This window comes from Eleutherodactylus coqui, chromosome 10, assembly GCF_035609145.1.
Source record: "Eleutherodactylus coqui strain aEleCoq1 chromosome 10, aEleCoq1.hap1, whole genome shotgun sequence".
Taxonomy (NCBI): Eukaryota; Metazoa; Chordata; class Amphibia; order Anura; family Eleutherodactylidae; genus Eleutherodactylus; species Eleutherodactylus coqui.
In genome coordinates this window covers 21,221,045-21,248,034 of record NC_089846.1, presented here as the reverse complement: position 1 = coordinate 21,248,034, position 26,990 = coordinate 21,221,045, and the positions used below count along the sequence as shown (strand labels likewise).

At 44.2% G+C, this 26,990-nt stretch overlaps 1 protein-coding gene across 1 annotated transcript in view; it reads left to right on the top strand.

The window, feature by feature from the left end:
• The first annotated feature begins 750 nt into the window (after positions 1-750).
• The window catches only part of SNAPC4 (small nuclear RNA activating complex polypeptide 4), a 72,374-nt gene continuing 46,134 nt past the window's right edge, over positions 751-26,990 (top strand). Inside the window, exons 1-9 of the mRNA XM_066580511.1 lie at positions 751-986; positions 4,939-4,982; positions 6,521-6,652; positions 6,727-6,852; positions 14,495-14,573; positions 18,866-18,947; positions 19,978-20,082; positions 21,318-21,390; positions 24,965-25,129. Of these exons, the coding sequence (XP_066436608.1) occupies positions 854-986; positions 4,939-4,982; positions 6,521-6,652; positions 6,727-6,852; positions 14,495-14,573; positions 18,866-18,947; positions 19,978-20,082; positions 21,318-21,390; positions 24,965-25,129 (939 nt within the window). The 5' untranslated portion in view covers positions 751-853. The remainder of the gene's footprint in view (positions 987-4,938; positions 4,983-6,520; positions 6,653-6,726; positions 6,853-14,494; positions 14,574-18,865; positions 18,948-19,977; positions 20,083-21,317; positions 21,391-24,964; positions 25,130-26,990) is intronic.

The window sequence follows — 26,990 nt, the reverse complement described above, 5'->3', positions numbered from 1 at the left end:
GAATGACCCATTGAAATCAGGGGGCTCTATTCACTGCGTATTGCGCAGACAAATGTTTATGCGCTGAAATCCGGTCATGTGAATCCGGCCTTAGGGTACGCTCGCACGGCGTGGATCTGGCGCAGTTTTTGCTTTGGATCCGCAGTAGATTTCTCCCTTCCGATCTGCTGCAGATCTGCACCAATAATGGTTTTTGACACATGGATTTTGGAGCATATTTCCAAATCTGCATCAATCCCACTACATGTGAACGTATCCGTAAACAACAAGTGTCTGTGTCGCCCCTAGCAACCAATCACAGCGCAGCTTTCATTTTACCACACAACGATGAGGAATGAAAGCTGCCCTATGATTGGTTGCTAGGGGCAACAGACAAGTTTTCTGTCAATTTCACAAATACCCTGTAGTGTGTATTAAACGCAATCACATGACCGCGGGCTGCGCCCTGCATCACACTTCAGCCTAAAATATGCAAAATACATATAAAAATAACCAAAACAATATTCAAATTTCTAGTATAGAAGTTGCTCATAAAGCCTGCTGGCTGCTGCGCCGGGACTTGTGTCCTCTGGGCTGCAGGAAGGGCTTTGTGTGCCCTGCTGGAGCTCAGAGACACAGGCTGAGGGCGGTGCATTGTGGGTAATTCATGTTAATAAAGGCGGCAGTAGCCCCTCCCCCTCGCGCTCGCACACTAGCAGCCCTCCCGGCCGCTTCATGTCTTGTAAACACATTTGCATATGATTCCCCAGAATGCACCTCTGCTTCCCTTGCAGACGAGCAGTGAGGGGCAGGGAGCACAAGCAGTGCAGGCAGCCGGCAGTGCTCAGCGCTGGGGCCGCTGGGAGCAGCCAGCATGGGTGAGCAGGAGCTGGCTGCCCAGAGAGACAAGCTCCAGAGGGAGATAGCAGCACTGGAGAGAAGTTTGGGTCCAGACATCTCCTCCATTGATGTGGTTCTGTCCGGCAGCAGCGCCGGCTCTGAGGACGGTAGGCGCTTCACCTACTTTTTCACTTTTCTCTAACTTTTGGGTTTTTGTGCAAGTTTATGGTTTGTTAGAGAAGTTATTACGGGCAATTTAAGGAAAAAAATTGGTGTCCCTTTAATTAACCCCTTCCTGTCGCAGCCCTTTTTTCGTTGACTTATCTTCCTTCTCGCTTTAAAAAGAATCCTAATTTGTCCTAGTTTTCAGCTACATCGCGGCTCGTTTTTTGCAGGACGAGTTGTGTTACCGTGTAGGGCGCGTTCGCACGGGCGGAAGATTCCGCATCCAAAACGGAGTTAAAAGCCGCACGACTGGTGTGAATTTTGAGTTGAATTCAACAGATATAGGCATCCGCTGACCAGCGGCGCTCGCTAGAGGCCGCGGGGGTATCCGGTGAGCGGCTACGCTGACGAAGTGAAGAACTGGTGGGGGGGCGTTGGTGATCGTGTATGCAGCATATCTCGCGCACGGGCTTCTTGTTTTTTTTATTTTTAATTTCCTTCTACTGTCTCTAAGCAACTTTGCGTAAAGCCGCAGCACGTGCGCGATGTAACTGCGTATATAGAGTGTTTTCGTACGCACCCATAGAGGAGAATAGGGCTGTACGCATGTAATATGTGGTAATATAGAACATTCTGTGTTTTTTTGTTGTTTTTTTTTTTACTACACGCGTAAAATCAATGCGCTTTCATTGACTCCATTCCTGGCGTAATACGTAATTAAATTGCGCTTGTGTGAGCCCGGCCTTAAAGGACTGTCTGTAGTAAGATAATAAACGGAGCAGTACTTGCCTCTCTGCTGCCTGCGGGTCCGGAGCTGCAGTCCTGCTGGGGTTCCAGCATTAGTCGTGACCGCGGCCTTCACCAGAAGTCAGGTGACCATTACAGCCAATCAGAGGCTGCAGTGTCACCGCTCAATTCAGCGCGGCGCAGGACCGTTCAGCTTCCCTTTTCTCCATTGATTTTGAAGATTCTCCATTATTTAAAGGGGTGGTCCATTTATTGCACAACTTATTTTCAATAGAACCCCCTGTGTAAAGATAACGGAGATATACTGACCTCTCCGCGGCCGCCGTGATCCAGCGCTGCAGACCGCTGGGGTTTGTTGTGAAAGACGATGTCACAGGACATCATGTGACCACTGCGGCGTCACGTTCTTGAACTCATTGGCATCATGACCCTCAGGATGTTAGCAGTGACGCTGCAGCGGTCACCTGACTTCCTGGGACATCATCTGTCCCAGGAATCACCAGGACCGCAGTGGCTGCGGGACTTAGAGCTCAACCCTCCTGGATCTATCCCTGTCGGTCTTCATCAGGACTTCACTACTGATGAGCTAGACCTGGATGTTGGATCTGAAGACGGTTAAAGGTTCAGGACCTGACGGATTCACCCCCGGGTTTTACAAGCTGTGGTGAATTTAAGGGGTTTCCCAGGGAGAATTCTATTGATGACTTATCCTCACGTTGGGTCATCAATAGTTGATCGTCTGGGGTCCGGTAATTGGGACCCCGACCGATAAGCTGATCGCTGACAGCACCGCAGTTACAAAGGTTGGAGCAGATATCTGTGCGCCGGCCTCTGTGTAGTGGCCGGTGATTGTAACTGCAGGCACATCTCGCATTGATTTAATGGGAGTGTCCACTTATAGCGCCACTGTGGCAAGACATATCTGGGCTATATAACGCTTTACATAGATCCTCAATCCGATGAACCTTATTGCAGAGATTGCTTTCTTCCTACATGTTTCCAGGTCTGATTTCTTAGGCCTATTGCGACTCTTTATAATGGCTATACGACGGGTTGTTTCGAGAGTTTGGGTAGAGGTCTTGGATTCTCTGAAGTATATGGAAAAGCTCAGCTTCGCAGACCTCGATGAGTATTTTTCTGGCTTTTACTCTACTTGGGTTATATGGATAGATTTCCGGGATTCACCTTCCTTTTCAGGCCCCAACGAACGGAATTTCAGCTGCGCCTTAAAAACGCACCTCTTCAAAGAAGCATACCAAACCTCCTGAACATATCCCCCCTCACCCACTACAGCAGGCCCCTCCATTCACATAACACAGGCGTCGTTCACTACTGAACGGCCGCTGTTTAAGCTAAGCGATGAGCTTCGTCGCTGATCTTTCATGCTGCATAAAAGATCAGCGGTGAAGCTCATTGCTCAGTTTAAACAGCGGCCGTTCAGTAGTGAACGGCCGCTGTGTGATGTGAATGGAGGGGGGGGGGAGCGAGAGGAGAGAAATCTCCTGCACTGCCCGCCCCCCTGCTGGCCGCTCCGTGAACCAGCCTGTTCTGCTAGCTTCCATGCAGGAGCGCGGAGACACAGGGACGAGTGTCGCGCATCATTTGCCCAACATTCGTTCCATGTAAAAGAACCTTAAGTTGGCACTATACAAATAAAGATGATTATTTTCTAGTTGGCAGTTGAGTGGTTCCACACAATAATTAGTCTCGACTGTACTTGAATTGCAGCTTATATGCCCACAAGGTGCAGCGTATTCTTTCTTTCCCTTTCCTATTTCCTTAATCTTTTCACCCCTTTTTTAGGATGTTTACGCTTCACCTTTCTTTGGTTCCTACTGGTTTTATTATTTTTTGGCCGGGTCTCGCTCCAACCATCAGGGACTCAGCACGGCTCTTTATTGAGCCATTCCCCTTAGGAGATGGCATCTCACATTCATTAGTTTTTCCAAGCCCAGCTTATACCCAGCGATCTCAAAGGCCGCGATCTCTCCATGTTAGTTTGTTCAATTAGAATACGAAGCTGACACTTTTGATAAACTATACGATTGTCCATCATGATAGCTTTGTACGGTTTACTGAATTAGCGTAATCAGGGAGAATACTATTGATGACCTATCCCCAGGATAGGTCATCAATATTTGATCGGCTGGGGTCCGTCACTTGGGACCCCGACCGATCAGCTGAGCGGGCACATGCTGTCAGCGCCGCAAATATACAGATGTCGGAACGGAAGCAGCGAAAGTCTCTCTGCCAACCTCTGTGTAGTGGCTGGCACTTGTGACTGCAAGCATGGCTCTCATTGAAATCCAAGAGATTTCCTATGACAGCAGCCTATTAGACTCCGTGGGAGGTGGGGTCTAATAGGCTGAGTTACATGGCGGATGTGGAGGCTTTTGTCAGGCGTCTGACTGCCATGGAAATCCATTGGAATGTTGCGAAGTGCCGATGGGTGCCAGGGCCCTCTCCCCTTACGGCAGTCTGAGGGGTTCCCCATGGTGTAAAATACAACAGCTGATACTTCCCGCTCCTCTGCGTCCGCCTTCAGTCTTGCTGCTGGCATCCTCCTCACAGGCTGCAGTCAGCTTGCGCTGTCTACAAACAAGCTGCTGCTGATAACTATTATCGCAGAGCGCTGTCATTGGCTGCAGCAGCAGGTTTATGGGATGTCACAGGCTGACCGCAGCCTATAAACAACACGCAGGAGCGCGAAGCCGGCGGCAGCGGACAAGCTGGATAGTGGTGGATATCAGCTGTTTTACAATGGGGAATCCCTTGCCCTTTCGTAACTTGGACAATCCCTTTAAACTGCCAGGATATGAGGTTTCTCCATTCCTGGCTGTTAGTAGTCCTCCAAGTCACCGCCTTAAAAAGATGTATGTGCAGGTTTAAAGCCCATTAGTGACTGCCGTAAAAAGGCATATTGGGGTCACTAGTCACTATGGGGTTAAAACTTCAATTAATTATGTATATTATTAAAACATATGGATGTCGCAGCGAACGGTTTTGCACTTGGAACTCCTCTAAGAGCTGAAGAGTTGCTTCCTCTTTAACGGACTTGACATGATCACCTATTCAGCTGATAGAGCGCCATATAATACTATATATCCTCTCCAGCAGTTAAAGGTCCCAAGGGTGCCAGAATGTGGATGAAATGATGTAATGGTGTTTGTAAGTTGCTCATATGTCACTTTGTTTTCCTATTTCTAGATGACTCTGACTATGGAGACGTATTGGAGGAAGATCTTGAGGCTGTAAGCATACATTCTCCATCCGATATCAGATCTGTACTGTCCGCCACTGTGTATAAGAGATGAGAAAGTTAAACTGGGCATACATATTAAAGGGATTGAGCCGGTCTGTCCTCTGATCCCCAGCTTTTCAGCTGTTCTCCCACCGACTGTCAGTGTGTATGAGTTTAGAAGCAGATGGTGCCGTACAGGTTGCAGCAGCCTGGGTTGGGAATGCAGACATTCTTCCCATCCCCATTGGCTGCATTACCAATCTGGGCCACTGCAATGTGTATGGAGCTATTTACTTTCTGCTCTGTACATACTGACAGCCGGCGGTAGAGCAGCTGATTGGCTGGGGTCCTGAGCAGTGGACTCCCACCAATCAACTAATGATGATGGTACTACCGTAACGCCTAGGCAGCACGCCCCCTGTCTTTGGGTCATATTTAATACCAATCTTTCCTTTACTCCATACATTCATGGTCATGTCATCTGCAACTAAAAAACATTTCCAGAATCCACCCTTTTCTCTGGAGACATCAAAAGCGCTCATTATTGCCCTGATCCATTCTTGGCTTGATGACTGCTACTCTACTGATCAGTCTTCCCCTCACTAAACTCTCTCCTCTCCAATCCAACCTCAATGTAGCAGTCAGGCTTAACTTTTTGGCTAACTGCTAAATTGATGTCTCCACCTTGTAAGGATCATTACATCGATGCCTCTACCCCGTGCCGGTGACTACAGTGATTGTCCATCCACTACAGAATACAATTCCAGCTCTTCAGTCTCCTTCATAGAGCTCTCCACAGAGCTGCACCTCCCTGTATCTCCTTCTTCATCCTTTTGTCTAGCACCTTTTCCCAATGGGAATTTAATTAACAGTAACACGTGCCCCAGCACTGACACACATCTAAGGGCCTGTCACACTGGCACTTTCACGTATGTTTTAGGTATGTAAGAAATGTACATGAAGAAAATGTGTAGTAATGCATGTTTCTTGTCTGTATCATTGGGGGACACAGCAAGGACTACATTTTTTGGGGGGAACTTAGCTCCGCCCCCTCCCATTGCAAATAGTGGCGAGGGGCGGAGAGGGTGTGGGAGCTCAGTGCACTGCTCCCGGCTCTTCCAGGCTCCCCCCCTGCAGAGAGGGACAGCGTATATTGTCCGGGCGTGAAAACCCGGCCGATATACGGTTGTCTGAATAAGCCCTAAGACAGATTTTTACCACATTTTTTTGCCAGTAAACTGTTGTACCGTGTTTCCCCAAATAAGTCTTTTATTAATTTTTGTTCAAATAGGTTTAATTTTTTTACATGTATAACTGCCTGGACACTATTTAAATTGACTTTTTAAATTAACTGTTAGCAGGGCTTAATTTTGGAGTAGGGCTTATATTTCAAGCATCCTCAAAAAGCCTGAAAAATCATTTTGCATCCACAAAAATTCTGGAAAATCCTTCTATGTCTTATTTTCAGGGTATGTCTTATTTTCAGGGAAACAGGGTATTTTGAAAAGTAAATTTAACCCATTGTGTGTGGGTTTTCTCCTATTGCAGGATGGCGATGCTTTGGAGGATAGAGGGCACCGAACGGAGATGTGCTTGCAGATGAATCTGGTCTATCAGGCAGTGATACAAGAGAAACTTCAGGAATTGGAACTTCTTATCTCTCAGAATAAAGTGCAGCAGGTGCGGAGGGGTAATGGCTATATTTTGCCAACATGAGGAAAAGATGGTGAATTTCACGATTCCAATCTTTTTAGGAAGAGTTGCTCTGGGAACTTGCTGGGCGGAGAACTCAACGGGTCGGAAGCTCAAAACTTTATCCATTAAATCTCTCCATCGGCCATTTCTTCAAACCATATTTTAAAGATAAAGTCACTGGACTGGTAAGTGTGTTTTTGGGAATTGTTCTTTGGCCAAAATCACCAGAATGGCTAAAGGCAAATGAGAATAGCAAAAGTTGCCTGTGGGTATAAGCTGGGCTTGGAAAAACTATTTTATAGGTCGTGATATCTCTCCATGTTAGTTTGTTTAATCATAATATGAAGCCGACACTTTTGATAAACTATACGATTGTCGATAATGATAGCATTGTCTGGGTTATTGAATGAATGTATTATCACCTGTTTGCTTAAAGGGATTTTCCAGGATTATCCTCAGGATAGGTCATGAATAGTTGATCGGCTGGGGTCCGTTGCTTGGAACCCCGACTGATCAGCTAAGCAGGCGCATGCTGTCAGTGCCACAAATATACAGATTCACTTTTTCTAGTGTCCAGATTGTCAAATCTTCTTGGTAGTGTGCAGATCACTTGGATCGCTGCTATATTAGACACATTCCAGAGAAGCATTGTATGCATGTTAAAGGGTCACTCTGGGTAAAACTGATACATTTCATTATGCCTAGTGTAGGATCCTTAGGACGTGGAGCACCAAACACCAAGAGGACAGGGTGATCGTGTGGTAGCCGCAGTGCGGCTGTAGCCCTACCCACCTACAGTTGCCAATGTCTGCATGATCTTGTCGATTAATGCAAAACTGTGTGGCGTTTGGCCATTTTGTGTGGTTGGGGTTTCGACCACATTGCTGGTACTACATTTAAACTTCAATTAGACATTCATTGAAACTTTACCTCCCACCCTTTTTTTGTAGATTTTTTTTTTTTTTTTACATTTTCGGCTTTTCCTCTTATTTTTCTGTTGCTATAACTGTCTGGGGGCTTGTTCTTTCTACTGAAAACCCTTTTGAAAAGTGAGATGCAATGGAAAGAAAAATGTGATTTCACCATTTTTGTGGAGGTCTTGTTTTTACGGCGTACAAACTGCGGCAAAAATTACATGATAACTTTTTGTTCTAGGAGTCCCTACACTCATGATGATACCAAAAAATTTCTCTGTACTATTTAAAAAAATGAAATCTCTTAAAAAAAAAATCTATTTTCTGTTGACATCTTCTGACCGCCATAACTTTATCTTTCCGTTTCTTGGGTTCTGAGAAGGCTTATTTTTTTTTGGGACGTCCTGTAGTTTCTACTGGCATCTTTTGAAATGCTTTTTATTAATTTTTTTTCTCTTGTAAACGGGGTGATCAAAAAAGCTCAATTATTTCTAATAGGTTCTTGGGGGCCCGTGACTACCACGGACCCCCAAACTCTGATTAAGTGCTGCTGTCAGAATTGACAGCGGCATTTAAAAGCTTAACAACAGCGATCAGCATCAGCACTGACTGCGGCTCTTGCCGGCAGGTGCCTGCTCTGAAAGACAGCTGGTACTCACCGTATATGGATTGGGATCAGCTTCTGATCCCACCTTTTTACAGACCCAGACACTGGAGGGCGTACATGTATGCCCAAAAGCATCAAGGTCACTGGGGAAGTGAAGAACTAAATTTTAAAGAACCTAGTGAAAATATTGATTATTTGCCAACAGTCGTCCAACCAACCAAAAGGTTTCTTCTCGTTCGTATCATTGGGGGACACAGTTGAAGACCTTGGTTATAGCTACTGCCACTAGGACGCGGACACAAAGCCGGAAAGTCTTAGCTCCTCCTACTACTATACTTCTCTTGCAGGCACCAAGCTAATCAGTTTTAGCTTAGTGCCCATAGGACTGTCTTCAACTACATTCGGATTTAGGGAGTACAGGGAGATGTAATCCCACCGAGGAGGGCGAACAGAACAAAGTTAAAAGTTCTGTTGTCTGCCCCAACTTAAGAAGAAAAGGAGGCATGTTCAAGCTTAAACATGACCCGCAAGCCATAGGCAGGCGAGCGCAGGGAGGGAGACTGCTGAAACTGGAAAGCCATGGTTCTTCGTTCTCAAGGGGTAAGTATATCTCCACAGGAGTTGTCTGCTGTTGGGCTCCCTTGCGGCATCTGGTGGTGTTAGGCCGTCTCGTGGCCTCTGGTATTGTATTGGGCCACCTATGACGTGAGGCCTGTCATAGATAGGCCATTGCACAGCCTGTGGATGGGCTAAGGGTCAAAACATTAGCCTACTTTGGCGACTTCCCCAGAGGTGTGCTATCTCAGCGCTCAGTGGAGAGGACAACTTGGTGCTCACCTCCTCAATCAGGGTGCAGCGTGCCAAAGTCCTAGCAATTATACCGCCTCCTGCTGCTGCTTTTCATCATGGCCTCCTTCATCCTGTTTCGCCCCTGGCCTCATCTTGTTTTTCCTCTTTTTGTTTTTTTTTTAAGCATGCTGCTGGGACTTGTGGTGCCTCACAGTGGTCTCCAAACAGCATCAGTCTTTATAGAAGAATTGAGACACTTCTACAGTGATCTATTGGTGCATAGCTCCCCAGACCAGCTCCGAATTAGGCAGCTCTGCCTGCTGGCTAGGTCCTCTGCTGTTTTACCCCTCCTGCAGTATTTTTATTTTTATTTTTTTGCAGTAGTAGGGTACGACATTTTCTTCATACTATATAGCTGTGTGCGGCATTTCTAGGTCCATAGCCGACACCAGAGTGGAAGACTCCAGGCAGCGATCAGCTTGAGCCACATGGTATGCGTGCTGTAATCAAAAATTACATGTGGGCAGTCTAGCTCTCTTCCTCTAACTGTATTTTATTGTGGCATAGAACCTACTACAGGCACCTCTCCCGCTTAGCCCCCACCGAACCAGAATGGGCTCACTTCCTGTCACAGGCAGTGTCAGACCTTAATGTCTAATGCCATTTTAGATAGGCTGGACCATTTTACTAGTCCACCTGTTCAGAATGTATTCGACTGAGACAACTCTGTCAGGCAGGATTCCTCTCGTGGTAGATGACGAAAGCAGAATGGACCTTCCCGCTCACTGCACTCATTCAGATCTCCTGCATCGTCTTCCCGGCCAGCACTTCCTGCGCTCACAGTTGTCTTCCAGGCACAATAGTCGCTCAGTGTGAACTGTCTTGAGTCCTTCTTGGATTCTGACCTGGACGATGAACAGGCTTCCAAACTTTGCACTATGCTGGATAGCCTGATAGCTGCCGTGAAGGACACCATTCAGTAGTCTGACCTACTACGTCATTGTTGTCTGTTTCCTTTAGATGTTCAAAGCAATCTCCAAAGAGGTTTCCTCCTCTTGAGGATTTTGAGGATGTCTTAACCAGGGAATGGAACATTCCCGACAAACACTTTACTTAACTTAAGCGTCTAGACCTTCTGTATCCTATTCCAGAGTAGTTAGTGAAGAAATGGTTGTCTTCACCAGGAGTAAATCCACCTGTGTCCAGTTTTGCAAAACATGCCACTCTTCCAATGGCGGACACCTCATCCTTTCAAGACATGCGTGACAAGAAGATTAAGCCTCTTGCAAAGACCTCTTTTGAAGCAGTGGGTTTGGCATTCAGGCCAGTTTTCATTTCTCCCTGGTGATATCAGTAAGGCCACTACTCAATGGGCCAAGCAACTGCGCAAAATGATTCTTTCAGAGTCTCCTCCGAAAAAATTGTCACATATTACGCCTCAGTTAAGCCTTGCGGGAAAGTTTAGCTGTGAAGCTTGCCCAGATGTGGCCAGGCTCTTAGTTCGTGCTTCGGGGGCCACACGCCAGACCCTGTGGCTAAAATCCTGGGACGCAGATGCCTCCTAAAAAAAAAGTCCATAACAAGCCTTCCTTCTGTTGGTCGCAACTGTTTGGCACCAGACTGGATGAGATCATCTCTGGAAAAAGTTCTTGCCTGCCACAGAATAAATCCAGACATGCGAAAACTCCACAGAAGGAACCACTTCAGTTTTGTTCCTTTCGCCATCTCGTTCCTCACAGCTCTTACAGTAAGAAAACCTCATAAGAACAAAAATGAAGGCCATCTGTTAAACCAAGGCCTTCCTGGCGTCCACGAGGCAGACTTGATTAGCCCATGTCTCAGACGCCTGGGTTCAGGGAGGTCATTTCAGAGGGTTACGCCATAGAGTTTGCGGTATGAAACCCCCACCCGATCGCCTCTTCAGCTCCAGAATTCCGAGGTCTCCTTTAAAGGCCAGCGCCTTAGGTTGTGTATTGCACAAGCAATCTTCGCAAGGCGTTATGATTCTGGTTCCTCATTCTCAACACTTTACAGGCTTATATTCCAACCTATTTATGGTACTCGAGAAAGATGGCACTGTCAGACCCATTCCTGGCCTGAAGAAGTTGAAGTGAAGGTCCGTCAGTTCCGCGTGGAGTCGCTGACATCTGTCATTGCATCTGTGGAACCAGAGGAGTTCCTGTTATCTATCAATCAACACGCTCCTTAGCGATTTCTCTGATCTGCTGTATGGTCCAATTGCTACCAATTCACGGAGCTTTTATTCGTATTGGCTACGCCACCCTACCCCCCAAGTCTTTACGAAGGTTCTAGCTTCAGTAATGGTTCTCCTCCACTCCAAGGGGATAGTAGCCGTACCTTATCTAGAATACATCACGATAAAAGCCCCAACATGTTTGGCCAACCTGGAGAGTTTTCATATCACTCTGGACACGTTATCCAGGTTCGGGTGGATCATCAACCATCTGAAGTCGTCCCTCACAGCATTGCAATGTCTGGAATTCCTAGGATTCTGCTTTGACTTGGTTCAAGAACGTGTTATACTGTCAACATCAAAACTGCTGCACTTAAAGAAGCAGATGTTCTGTCTGCAAACTCAGAACCCCATGACCATCCGTCACTGCATGAGAGTACTGGGACTAATGGTCTCTTCCTTCGAGGCGATTCAGTTCGGCCAATTTCACACTTGGCCTCTCCAATGGACCATTCTCTCGAAGTGGGACAAAGCTGCAGACTCTCTCGATCAGAAGATCCAAATACCTCTGAAAACACAGAGCTCCCTTCATTGGTGGCTGGATTTCCCATGGATCCACCTGGGACGCTCATTTCTTATCTTTTTTTAATGGTAGGTGCTCACCACAGACATGGGGGTAAGCTAATCAGGTATAAGTGCCTTGTGCCACGAGATTTCACAAACTGGAATCCAGACTGTCGATAAACATGTTGGAGCTTTGGGCCATTCTGCTGTCATTTCATCACTTCGCACCCCAGCTGACAGGTTGCCCAATGCGGGTACATACGGACAACGTGACAGCTGTCATGTACATAAATCATCAAGGGGCAGCACGAGGGTCATGGCAGAAGCAGAGAAGACCTGGACCAAAGATCATCTTCCAGTGCTCTCAGCGGTCCACATACCGGGAGTAGACAATTGGATAGCCGACTTCCTCAGCAGAGAGACAGTTGATCCCGGAGAATGGAAGCTACATCCCAAAGTCTTTTAAGCACTTAGTCGAAAGTGGGACCAGACTGACGTTGATCTGATGCCATCCAGAATCAATCACAAGCTGCCAATCTTTGTGGCCAGGTTTCAGGATCCCCGAGTTTAAGCGGTGGACGCATTAGTAATTCCATGGACAGAATTCCGGTTTCTATATGTATTTTCCCCTTTTCCACCAATCCCTCAACTTCTCAAGAAGATCAAGATGGAACGTCTCCAGGTTATTCTCATCGCACCAGATTGGCCCGCCATGCATGGTAAGTGAATGTCGTTGATCTACTTGTCGACTCTCTTTGGCGTCGTGTCTTCGAGAGGATCTTCTCTTACAGGGACCCCTCTTCAACCTGAATTTATCTGCGCTTCGTCTAACAGCATGGTGGTTGAAGCCATGGTCTTGAGAGCCCGGGGATTTACGAAACCGATAGTTCAAACCATGATGAACGCTAGAAAGCCAATCTCATCTAAAGTTTACCATAGCGTATGGGAAAAGTTTCTTTCTATGGTACAAACGCGACTTTCACTCTGTGTGTTTTTCTTTATCACACCTCCAGTCTTTTTTACAGGAAAGTCTGGATATGAGCTTGAGCCTTTGTTCCGTAAAAGAACAAGTATCTGCACTATCCATACTTTTTCACCGCCCACTGTCCTCAAAGCTGCCTGTCTATACATTCCTACAAGGGGTCGCTCACGCCGCTCCTCCATGCTATTCTCCTGTGCCACCTTGGGACCTTTATTTTGTACTGGATGCGCTACAGTCTTATCCATTTGAGCTGTTGAGGCAGGTTGCAGCTTGTCTTTTGAACTGGAAGGTGGCCTTCTCGGTAGCGTCCACCTCCCTCGTCGGATTTTTGAGCTTGCAGCGTTGTTGATTAAACCACCGTTCAGTCTTAAGTCAGGGCCCTTCTTCTCTACCTAAGGGTGGTATCTACATTCCATCTCAATGAGATCATCGTTCTGCCTTCAGTTTGCCCCTCCGCATTTTACTTCAGAGAATGTGCTCTTCACAAACTAGATCTTGTGCGAGCCTTGCGAACATACCTTTCTCAGACTGCTTCTTTCAGATGCCCTGATTCTCTGTTTGTGATTCTTGACGTGGTCTTGCGGCTTCCAAAGTGGCCATCTCTTGCTGGATCCGAACAGCCGAGGTAGAGCTCTACAGTGCCAAGTGCAGAGCACCTCCATTCTGGGTTATGGCCACTCTACTTGGGCAGTGGGGGCTTCATGGGCAGTGTGCAATGGTGCTTCTGCTATTCAAGTGTGTAAGCTTTTTCTTTTCTAGCCCCAAGGGACTTCTCTGGAATGTCCCATGGTCTTCAGCTGTGTCCCCCAACGATACGGACGAGAAAACAAGATTTTTTGTTCTTGCCGTAAAATCTCTTTTCCATCTCGACAGGAAAAACAAGTCACAACCGCAGCACTCAAAAACGGGGATTCAAAGGATCCGATCTGGTTCCCCAATAGAATTGTAATATACAATGAGGAGAAAATGTTTCAACAGCCCGGTCTGGTTTGGATCAAGAACCAAGGAAAAGTTAGATGTAAGAAGTAACCAGGCAGCAGCTGATGATTTAAAAGAATTAGATTTTTCTGTATTCCTCCATCCAAAGATGACCGGCGATGTTTCGGGGCTTGAAAAAGGATTCGGTAGAAGCCTAAACGTCGCCGGTCATCTTTGGATGAAGGAATAAAGAAAAATCTAATTCTTTTAAATCATCAGCTGCTGCCTGGTTACTTCTTACATCTTTTCCATCTCGTTCATTGCGGTACACAGCACCCAGCCATACTGCATTAGTACTTTCACATATATTTCTCCTTGTTGGAGGGTTTGTTTTGCAGTTGCGCATGGTTACAGTTTTGATGAAAATTTTTGTCATGTTGTTAACTGTTTTTGTATCCCATTTGGCTGCTCCTACTACTTGCATGCAAACTGATTAGCTTTGTGCCTGCAGGAGGGGTATAGCCAGTAGGAGGAGCTAACACTTTTCTGATTAGTGTCTGCCTCCTAGTGGCAGTAGTTATATCCACAGGCTTCAGCTCTATTCCGCAATGAACGAGAAAGAGCTTTTAGTGTAAGTAGAAAAAAAAATGTTTTTTTCGAGATCTGCTGCCACGGAATTTGTAAGTGTTCATTTTCTGTGGCCCTTGACCTTACCCCCACCCCTATCCATTGTTGTCCTATCCTCCACTGATAATTCCCCTTGTTGACATTGTTTCTGTACTTTTATAGAGAGTTCTGAAAACTTCAATAAACATTGAATTTGGAAAAAAATGGATTATTTCTTATATTTGTCTTGCAGGGACCTCCAGCCAATCCAGAGATGACAGAGAGATGTTCTCATATTGTGAAAACGTTCAAAGAATTAAATTGTAAAAAATGTGAGTTATTTGTTTGTATCCAGTCTATAAAACCCAGAAACCTGGATAATGAGTATTCTAGTTTATCTTTCCATTCATTATTGCCACAATCCAATTTACCCGACCCATTCATGCGGTATACTGCTGCCTGGTTAATGTTAATATCGTTGCAAGGGAAATGTATAGCCCCCAGCAATAACAGCTCATCACTGGGGGGATATAGAACTTACTAATATAATATAGTGAAAGGGAATAGAGTTGATCGCAGTTGCTAAACCAGCAGAGCCGGACAGCAGCCGTGTGCTTAGAGGACCTGTGATGATGTTACCGTCATGTGATCAGTCACTAAGGCTCTGAGCTCCGCCCCTGATCACATGATAATGACATCATCACAGGTTCTTAACAGCAGACATATTAACATCTTCATTAACACTTCTGCCCTATATAGCAATTCCAGATTGGTTGTTTGGGTTGGCTGATTCAACCTCATTGGTTGTTTGGGATTGGCTGATTCACAAGTGTTGATGAAGATGTTAATATGCGAGCAGCAGCCATGTGGATCCCGGTGACTGATCACATGAAATCCCTCATTTAGTACACAGGAATTAAGCACCTGTGATGACGTCACCGTCATGTGATCATGGGCAGAGATCAGAGCCCTGGTGACTGATCAGATGAAATCCCTCATTCACTGCACAGGGATGAAGGACCTGTGGTGATGTCATGGTCATGTGATCAGGGGCGGAGTTCAGAGGCCTGTTTACTGATCACATGACTGTGACATCACGTGTAACTCACGGACAGGTGGTTGATAGTAATTTGACTACATTACATTTTTCTAAAGACTTTAGCATTGTGTTCACCTTACTGTAAAATGTAATTACTGTTTCTGTACCTTTTTAACTCCTTCCTAATGTGCGCCATACGTCGGTGTATGAAGCAGGTTCAGGAGCCGAGTCTGCTACATACACTGTGGGTGTCAACCGTCAATGACAGCTGACACCCACTGGCATCTGCTGTGATCAGCTTTCATGTTGTTCAAGGCTGTTAACCTTTTAAATTCTGCAGTGCCATTGTGAGGTGCTGTTCAGTTATCATGGCATCCAGGGGTCTTTAGGCCCCCAGGGTTGTTATGAATGACTGCCTATCCAGGCATGCCTTTTATTGTATTGCATTATACTTTATGAGCAATCAAACAATCGCAATTTCAAGGCTTTTATGGGGACTAAAAAAAAGTTGAAACAAATACCAACGCAAACTGCAGGACGTCCCACAAAAAATGAGCCCTCTCATGGCTATGTCGATGGAAAAATAAAATGGCTTTTGCACGTAGAATATGACGGCAGAAAATAATTTTAAACATTTTTATATCTTTGAAAAAATATACAAGTATTACAGCAAAAAAAAAAACCTATATAAGTTTGGTATTATACTGACCCATAGAATGAAGTTCTCAGGTCATTTTCATTGCAGTTTGTGCACAGTAGAAATAAGGCGCACTGAAAGATGGCAGAATTTAATTTTTTTTTTCCTATTTCTCTCCACTTTATTTTTTTTTCAGGAATTATATGGTATATTAAATAGCACCATTAAAAAATGTAACTTGTCCTGCAAGAAACAAGCCCTCATACAGCTACATCGTAGATAAATAAAGGAGTTACAATTTTGTTAAAGGGGGGAGGAAAAAACGAAAAAAGCTTGGTCACTAAGGAGTTTAAAGAGGTTTAAAAAAGAAAGTAATTAATTTGTGGTACCACTGCGTCCACAAAAGTCTGGATTACTAAAATATCTCATTATCAATCCAGCACTGTGAACACAGTCATAAAAAAATACACGTAATGCCAGAGTTTAGCTTTTTGGCTCACACTATATCCAATAAAAAGTAGTCCAAAATTCGTATGTACCCCAAAAACTACTGGTCACCTTCGGGGAAAAACGAGCCCTACACAACCCAAACGACGGGAAAAAAAAATAAAATTATGGGGGTCAAAAGATGACGAGAGAATGCAATTTTTTTTCTTTAAAAGGTATTAGATTTTATTATTAGGTTGTAATACCAAATTTATATAGTTAGTTTTTTTTAATGTATTACTGTAATCGTACTAACCCACAGAATTAAGATCATCATGAACGTTCTAAATAGAGATGAGCGAGCGTACTCGGTTCGGGTGTTTTCGCAATTTTTCCGAGTAACTGACTACTCGGACGAAAAGATTCAGGGGGCGGCGTGGTGGAGCGGGGGGTTGCTGTTGGGAACAGGGGGGAGCTCTCTCCCCCACTCCGCTCTGCAACCCCCTGCTCACCCCCGGCGCCCCCCCGAATCTTTTCGTCCGAGTAGTCATTTACCCGGAAAAAGCGGTGCTCGAGTGCAAAAACACCCGAACCGAGTACGCTCGCTCATCTCTAGTTCTAAAAGTAAATGCTCCCCAAATATTGCGCAGTTGCATTTTGTTTCCATTTCTTCCCACTTTTCCTGTACATTATATGGGACATTAAATTGTACCATTGAAAAATACAACTTGTCTTGAAAAAAACAAGCCCTCCTGTAACTATATAACCAGAAAAATAACTGTTATGATTTTTTTTGAAAGGGGAGAGGAGAAAATAAAATGAGAAAATATTATTTCAGTGTTCTTTATTTTATGCTCTGTGTGAAGTAAAACCGGCCGTACACATGAGTTGTCAGACAAACCTTTATTTCCTGCAGCTCCACCATACATGTAAATATGCATGCTTGTTTCTTTCAGGCCTTAGTCACACGGGCATTTTTTCCCGCGATTTGCGGATCGCATGACGGATGCGCACCCGCAAATCGCGTGACCGTGGCCGAAAAATCGCCCGAAAAAACTGCTCCTAGCCGCGTTTCATTAGAAACGGGCCGGAGCTGTCCAGCGCATTGAATTCAATGGAGCCGGCAATACAGCCGGCTCCATTGAAAGCAATGGGCTGCGGGCGATCTCACGATGAATTTTCGGGAAGGGCTTAAAAATATAAAAAATTGGCTCAACGCAGGGACCAATCAGGGGCAGCTCTCAGCTGAATGACAGCTGAGAGCTGCCCCTGATTGGTCCCTGCGCTGAGCCAATCAGAGGCAGCACTCACTCATTCATGAATTCATGAATGGGTAAGTGAGAGCTGCCTCTGATTGGTGAGGCTGTGACCAATCAGAGGCAGCTCATTCAGCAGGCGTGGATTTTAAATCCCCGGCTGCTGAATACTACTCAGAGCAGTTCAGGAGAACTGCTGGCCGGCCGCGGCTGAACTCCGTCTGCCGGGACCAGGTGAGTATATATATTTTTTTTGTTTTTACACATTTCTGGATGAATTTCAGGGAAGGGCTTATATTTTTAAGCCCTTCCCGAAAATTCATCGTGCGATCGCCGGCAGCCCATTGCTTTCAATGGAGCCGGCTGTATTGCCGGCTCCATTGAATTCAATGGGCAAACATCGTTCTTCTCTACCACAGCTGTTACAGCTGTGGCAGAGAAGAATGATTTGTATTCTATATGTTCTCAATGGGGTCGGCGCTGCTGCCGCCGGCCCCATTGAGCGCATATAGAGAAGAGAACAGGAATCGCAGATCGCAGATAGGTGCGATCTGCGATTTCTGTTCTATAATTTATCGGACGAGCGCATAAAAAGCGCTCATGTGTCCGATACCATTGCAAAGCAATGGTTTTATAAAATCACCGGACGCATGCGCATGTGCAAATCGTGCGAAAAAACGCCCGTCTGACCGAGGCCTTAATATGAGAAGGTAATAAGTTGCCAGGCACTTCTGGCGGCTGCTTATCTCTCAGAGCAGCAAAAGACATACCGGCATATTGAAATCCAACATGCTGGATCGTCTGTCCCCAAATCTGTCATCTGATTCTTTGTAAGCCTGCAGGTTCTCCGACCTTTATGTAATGTGCTTTGCCAGCTTGTATCTGTATGTTCTCGGAAAGTTCAGGTTGATTGAATGCCGCACAGCTTGGTGTTCAAGCAAGACCGTTCGTCCGACCATCGGGCCGTGTAAAGTGCAATTCATCAGCTGATTGTGTCTTATGTGAGCTGGCACACGGACTTTACATCTCCACGGATAACCAAGGAGACGTGCCGCCGACCATTGATGGCTGTATGAGGATCGCAGTAATGATTTGTTCCCCTACTAGCGATCATCTGCTGTTTGTGAACTGCAGCAAACCAGTGCTGATCGGCATGCCTTGTTGATTGACACTCATTACGACTAAACGACTCCTTTAACAACTAAAAGTTTTCTCTGTTTGTTGAAGAACCCTAGTCTGATTTTTGTCCAACTTTCCTGTTTGCAGGGAGGACTATGGATAATGAAGAGTTAAGAAAGGCAGTTTTGAGTGACAGTTTACAAAAGATGCTTCAACCCAAATTGCTCAAGTAAGTTGTAAATCTAATCTATTTTTGTGCATCATTTTTACTGCAATGTAGCTTTTCCATGTAATATTTGTTTTATGGGAAACCTTGAAGATTTTTTTTCCTATTTTACAAAAAGTAAGCTGGTATTTCCCTCCATTCATCCTGCAAACATCTGGCGAGTTCACTCGAAGAAGATGAACGCTGCTCATATTTCCTGACTTAACACTCCAGTTTGTCCCAAACATGTTCAGTAGGGTTCAGATCAGGACTCTGTCCAGTCCAATTATGGAACATTGATATCCCCAAACCAACTTAAAACAACGTCTGATTTGTGACAGGGGATGGTAATCCTGTATTGCGAAATGGAGGTGTGGGGGATGAGGTCCCCTGTTCTTGGGGATTGGTTGGGGTCTCAGCAATGAGACCCTCATCTATATATCAGTTTTAACCCATCCAGTGGATGCATGAAAACTTGTAGTTTTGCCTGCTAAATGGAAAATAGAACTTTAATTGTTGGCACAACATGCTCAGGCTAAAGTTGTTCCCCAGGCATTCTCCACACCGAGGTACGTCTATCTGATTTGAAGATGGAGTGGCGTGATTCATCACTCCACAGAGGGCACCATTGGGTCGACGCATCTTCATTGAGAGAATTTGCCACACATTTGCAGGATGAATGGAGGGAAATGCCAGGTGAAGTATATCAGACATTAGCAGAAAGTATGCTATAGAGCGTGTATCTGATGTCATTAGAGCCAAAGGAGCTTCACGAAGTATTAACATATGGAAATTAATGCTATTTTTTTAAATTCTTGCCCACGTATCCAATTACTTTTAATAGGATATTGTTGTTTTTTAATATTCACAGCCTGATCTGTACCGAAGAGTTTGTCTCCAGTCGTGAACACACAGGATTTTTATGTTAATCTACTGTTAGGGCCACATTTGTTCAGATTCTTAGAGATATTGAGAATTTTGAGGTACAGATTGAGTTAGCATTAACAGCAAAATACTGCATGATACGTTTAACATAACCGTGACTTGTTTACAGGGTGGAATATCTACAGCAGAAGCAAGATTTTGCCAAAAGTGATATTGACAAAAAAATCTTTACGGAGCAGATCCGAGGGGTAGAGCAGGAAATAGATGACATCAAGTAAGTCACATTTTTTCCTATTTTCTTTAAATTGTTCGCTAAAATTCCCAGGGGCTCTTTTACTTGGAACGATTAATTAGAATATCAGTGGATCATGCGAAACTCAACATTAACCGTTCAATGTAAATGCCACCAGCAACTGATTGAAGAACAGTAATCTGTTTATTGTTCGTCGTTCTGTATGTTCAGGCATAAAAATCAAATGCCGATCAGCCTGTGTAAACAGGCAGTCGTTCATCTATGAATGACTGCCTGTTTACTATGAATGGAGGCGGGTGGCCGGGAAACAATCTCTGGCCTGTTCCACCTCCGTTCACTGAACAATTGCCACGGAAGGCACAGGAGCGATAATCGCTGGGACGACCGCGCCCAACAATAATCACATTTGAAAGGACCTTATTTCACTATAATTCTTTACCTTGGTCACTCTAAATTAGATTACCTAAAAAAATCTACAACTCTTCACAGAAAGCAACAAGTCCTCAAGTAGAAATGTAGATGAAGAAATGTAAAACTCATGGCCGTCATATACATTTCGTCTGTTAATACATTTGTCACACTTCACGCCAGTGCAAACTTTCCTTAGACCGGCTTATAAAACGCCGGTTTAAGTAAGTCATCCTTATAGATACCTGGTTTCCCTGAAAAAAAGACCTACCCCAAAAATAAGCCCTAGCATGATTTTTAGGGGGATTTTTGAGGACGCAGAATGATCTTTCAGGATTATTGAGAATTCTTGAAGTATAAGCCTTGCTTCAAAATTAAGCCCTAGTTACAGTTAATTTAAAAATTTAATTTAAATAGTGTCCAGGCAGCTATACATGTAAAAAAAGTGAAATCTTTTGGAGCAAAAATTAATATAAGACACTGTCTTATTTTCAGGGAAACGGGGTATAAAAGATATAAAAGTTACGGCTGTCCCAATGCAGATTAGCTTGTCATAATACATTTCCCCTATAGAGGCTTCTTCTCTATGTGGCCAGCTGCAACTTTGCTCGGCAGTCAGCTTCCATGTAAATCGAGCTGAGTTGCAATACCAGACAGTGCCCAGGGACAGGAGTGGCACTGTTTCTGGAATAAAAAGCAGATTTTGTTTTCTAATCTCGTGCCAGCCTTTTTTTGCAGCGCCCTTACATGATGCTGTCTTGATGAAATACTCTTTCCCTATTGTAGATCTTTATGTGTGATCATATCTCAAGTTGCAATACATTCTCAATATTTTTTTTTTCATTCAGCCAACTTCCAGATGCAAAGCTGTTGGGGCAGAAAACTGATGATCATGACTGGGAGAAGATCTCTAATATCAATGTAAGTTAGGCTGAAGCTTCTGTTCTTAGACGTGGGATCTTAGTAATTGTCAAACAGTTGCGTACGCAGAACGGCCACCTCATTAGATATATTATCTTGCCTTTCACGATTGGCGCACTCCTATATGGAAATTAGATCCGTGACTTGGAGTGCGGCATGAAAGCATGTGACAAATTTTCTGTGGATCAGTTTATGCGAATTAGATGGGAAAATTCAGTGATCTGAGCAACATCCAACGAGGCCGGGTCATCGGTACTAGACTAGTCAGAGCCAGGATTTCACTGCCAATCTTCTGAGGTTTCTCGTGCAGCGGTGTTGAGAGTAAATTGCAAAGGATATCCTATGGACATAAACAACTCATTGGTAGAAGGGGTCAGAGGAGGATGTCAAGACTTCTTCTGATCAACAGATGCTGCACAGTCAAATTGCAAATGAATTTAACAGTGGTGCTCCAACTAATGTATCCAAACCTATAACTCGTCGTTCCTTAGTACGGATGAGCTATAAGAGCCGATGACTACTTTCAGCACCATTGCTGTCTAGTAGACACAAAAAGGCGGAACTCCAGTCGACAAAAGAGTGCAAAAATTGTATCACTGAGCAGCAGAAAAACATCGTCTGGTCAGATGAATCCAGATTTCTGTTGCCTTGTGCTGATGAGAGGTCACAATTTGGTGAAGGCAGCATAAATCTCTGACCCCTTCCTATCAGCTGATCAGACCATGTGAGCACCTCCAGCTAATCTACGGCAACTACAAGAAGCTTCCAAGTGTGCAGCACAGCGGGCAGTAGCACACCGACCTCTTCTGCATCCATATGCTGCTCTGCCAGGTGCTCTGCCATGTTCAGAGGTATGCATATGGAGAATATATCTGCCGTATGGCACCCAATGGAGAATGCCAGGATTTTGGGGGGGCCAAAAACATCTATATAAAAATTGGAGGCATACAGGGGTACATAGTAAGGCCTAAACATGGCCTGTGGGTGACCCATTACACCTCCATACAACAGAGGGTCGTCGCATGTGTGTGTAAATCTTAATGTTTTCTCAAAGGTCACTGCCTCAGTACTATGATGAAAGCTCCTAGAAAGCGTGCGAACAATATGGAGGAAGTTTAGAAGTAAGATTTAAAAAAAAGAAAAATTGAAAACCCTAATACTTTATAGTTTTTTAGTGCTATACAGTTGCATTCAGAAGGTTTTCAGACCCTTTCACTTTTCTACATTTTTCTTATGGCGTGGCCTCGTACAGATATAAAAAATGAATCTTTTCCCCATCATTCTGCACTCAGTACCCCAGAATGACAGCAGGAGGTTCGTTTTTCACTTTTAACAAATGTACAAAGAATTCTAACATTTTGCATTGACATAAGTATCCCGGATCAGGTTTTTATTAAGAATATCTCTGTACTTTGCTCTATTCCGCTTTCCATCAACCTGACCCATATCAAGTATTATACCAAAGGGTCTAAAAAAGATTAACCCCTTTAGTAGCCACCAATACACCTTTTTACGGCAGTCACTAATGGAGTTTAAACCTGCACATAGATCTTTTTAAGGTGGTGGCTTGGCTGACTACTGATAGCCAGGCTCCTGCTCTTACAGCCAGAGAAACCTCAAATCCTGGCGGTTTAATTCCTTACATGCCTCACTCAATAGGAACTGCAGATGACAGGGGGAAGGGTCTCTTTCTGTCACCCATCAGCATCCCACAGTGCAATTGCAAGTTACCATTGGGTTCCCATGGAAGCCGGAAGCCTGCCAAAGGCCTCCATGTCTGCCGTGTAACGTAGCCTGTTACACCCTGCCTCCAGCGGAGTCTAATAGGCTGCTGTCATAGGTTTAGTAGAATGCACTACATAAGTACTGCAGTGTACTATCCTAGGGATTGAATGAACGCCTCTTCAATTCCACTTTAGATACTTAACCCCTTAAGGACCAAGTTGTTTTGTACCTTAAGGACCAGACACTTTTTAGGGATTTTACCCATGTGGCCGTTTTACTGCCCTAATTTGTTTTCTTTAGCTACCAAAATTATTTTTACAGCGTTTTTTTTCCCCCGTGACGTATAGGGTGATTTATTTATTTTAAATATCTTTTTCACTGACTTTTTTTCCCCGTTTTTTTGGGGTAAAATGCTAAATAAAGATTTTTTTTTTTAACATTTATAGTTATAGTTTTTTAATTTAGTATATTTATGCTAAAATAAAGTATGGGAACGGGTTCCCTTTATTTGTTTCGGACGTTTTGATATATAGTGTGTATGGTTTTGGTTTACAGGGCCCATACGGCGACAGTTTTGGTTGGCTTCAGATTTGTGTTATTTTCTTATATATTGTTTTGTTTTCTTTGTTTATGTAATTATGTTTTTTACTATCTCTGTTCCCCATGATGTTATGTAAGACCTCTGGGGAACATTCATTTTTTTTTATTTGACACTTTCCCACTGTAGCTGGGGCATCCATAGGAGCCCTAGTTACAGGGAAAACAACCCCTGGAGTGACATTAGTCACTGGCAGAGCTAGCCAGGGTCTAGTTTGACCCTCCAGCTCTGCTGTAGCAGGGAACCTCGGATGTCACATGACCCCCCCGACTCCCGTAGTTACAGCTACAGTTCTGCTTTCACTTTCCAATACACAGTGCTCAGTGAGCACTGTGTACTCGGGGAAGCAGAAGGCAGGAAGGGTTAAAAACTCCTCCTGCCTTCTCCACCAGGTTGTCAGCTGTTATTAACAGCTGATAACCCCGTTCCTGTCTCTGATTGATTGCAGAGCAGGGAGCTTAAATTTTACTATCGGCGGCGCTTTAAGCCCAGGACCAGGCGCCATAAATTTACAGTGCCTGGTCCTTAACAGGTTAAACATAGTGTTAAAAAAAATCAATAAAGTTTACATTTAAAGAAAAAAAATAAAGTTTAAGAAAAACATGTTTTCTCCCCACAAAAACCTGTTTTTAATGGATAAAGTACCCAATAAATACAATAAAAACAACACCTAATGGGTGTTGCCTTGTTCATAGCAACCTGAAATTTCTCGATGTTTTTCCCATCTGCCCCACCTAATGTAATAAAAGTTTTATACAACTCTGTATTGTGTCCCCCAGATTAGTGCCATTGAGATATACAACTTGCGCACCCCCACTACCCCCCCCCCCCCACCCCCTTCATATAGCTTTGTCAATGAGTTATAGCTTTTGCAATGCAACAATGAAAATGGGTTGGTCCTTAAGCCGCAAAATAGGCCGGTCACTGAGGGGTAAAATGGTCTGAGGACTTTCCAATGCAGCTGTAAATATGACAATTCTTCATTGAAAGTTTGTTTACTGTTTTGTGCAAATAGTACATTATTACTAATTGCATAATGCTGAGTTCAGCAGTTTTCTAATATACTTTTGTGTTTGAGCTTTTCACCATTTTTCGATATTTCTGCATACGGACAGTGAATGGAAATATTCTAGTTTACGCAACCTGACAATTTGCATATTATTGTGGGCTCACGTACAACAGCATTCATCGAACTATATAATGGGGATATTGCTTCTCCTAATCTGACATCTAGATATTTACTCCTCTCAGTTCGAAGGTATCCACAGTGCAGATAGAATTAGTAAGATGTGGAAGAACCATCTGCACCCCGACGTCAACAAGGATCCTTGGGGAGAAGACGAAATCAAAACGTTGCAAAAAATTGCTGCAAAGCACAAGATGGTTAACTGGGAAGTGACGGCGGAGGAGCTAGGGGTGAGTGATTTACTTCATACATTGGTACGGATCTGACGTATTCTACAGCAAACTGCGGCCATAGTTTCAGTAGTCAGTAATATGACTAAGGATCGTCCGTCCATTGTTTAACCCAATAAGGACCAATCACCGTAACTATATGGCTCTTGGTCCTGGACTTTGACTCCTGGCGATAGTAAATATATGGCACAAGATTAAAGCTGCTGCTCCCGCAGTCTAGCAGGGGCAGGGTGGGTGCTTGGCTGTCAGTAACAGCCAAGGACCTAGAGTACAAGACAAGCGGTTTTAATCACTTCTGCCTTTGCTTTTGCTGGCTACTTAGCGCTCAATGAGTGCTATGTAGTGAATTAGAGGAAGCAGAAGTGCATTATTTATCCAGCGCTGTGAACATTGTCAGAAATATACACTACACAACGCCAGAATTGCCCTTTTTTGGCCATCCATTCTCTAAAATTTCTAAAAAGCAATCAAATAGTCCCATAAACTCCAATATGGTACCAATAGAAACTACAGGATGTCTCGCAAAAAATGAGCCCTCGCACTTCTATTTTGATGGGAAAATTAAAGTTATGGTGGTCAGAGGATGGCGACAGAAAATAATTTATTTTTTTTCCAAATGCATTTTATTTTTCTTAACCCCTTAATGACTCGGCCTATTTTGGCGTTGAGGACCAAGCGATTTTTGGTATTTTTCCACCTCCATTTTTCAAAAGCCATAACTTTTTTATTTTTCCGTCGACGCGGCCTTATAAGGGCTTGTTTTTTGCGTGGCGAGCTGTAGTTGTTATCGGTGGTACATAGGCTATATCGTAAAACCTTTATTTTTTTTAATGATAACAGCGAGAGAAAACGCATCAATTCTGCCATAGATTTTTATTTTTTTTTACAGCGTTAATCATGCAGCATAAATGACACACTAAATTTTTTCTGCGGGTCGGTACGTTTACAACGATACCAAAATTCTTATATTTTTTTTAGGTTTTTACACATTTTTGCAATAAAAACCCTTTTTTTGGAATCTTTTTTTTTTTTTCTCTATAGCTGCATTTAAAGTCCTGTAACTTTTTTCTTTTTCTATGTACGGAGCTCTATAAGGGCTTATTTTTTGCAAGACGAGCTGTAGTTTTTGTTGGTTCCATTTTGGGGAATGTACGGCTTTTTTGATCACTTTTATTGCATTTTTTGGGAGGCAAAATGCTAAAAATTAGCATTTTTGCCTCTGTTTTTTAGCGTTTTTTGTTACGCTTTTTGCCGTACAAAATAAAAAGCATGTTCAACTTTTTGTACACGTCGTTACGGACGCGTCAATACCCAATATGTGTGGTTTTAATTTTTTTTTACCTTTTTTTATGCTGATATTAGAAAAAGCATAAAAAAGGTTTTTTTTACATTTTTTTTTAAACATTTTTCTTTTCTTTTTTTTTACACTATTTGAGTCCCTCTGAGGGACTTGCAGCACTGTGCCTATGATCGCTGTGATAAGGCATGGCAGAGCTACTGCTCTGCCATGCCTTATCGCTTATACAGCGATCATAGACATAGGCAATACAGGACGCCAGTGCCTGGCGTCCTGTTGCCATGGTGACAGGCCGGGCTCTCGCGATGACATCGCGAGTGCCGGCCGGAGACACAGAGGGAGTGCGGTCCCTCTGTGAACTCTTTCCCTGCCGTGATCTACTTAGATCGCAGCAGGGAAGGGGTTAACAGCGGGGGGCGCATCTCCGATGCCCCCCCGCTGTTGCAGCGAGACGCTGGCTGTGACTGACAGCCGGCTCCCGCTGTGGGATAGCGCGGGATCATATGTGATCTCGCGCTATCCCCAGGACGTATCGGTACGTCCTGTTGCGGGAAGTACCAGGCT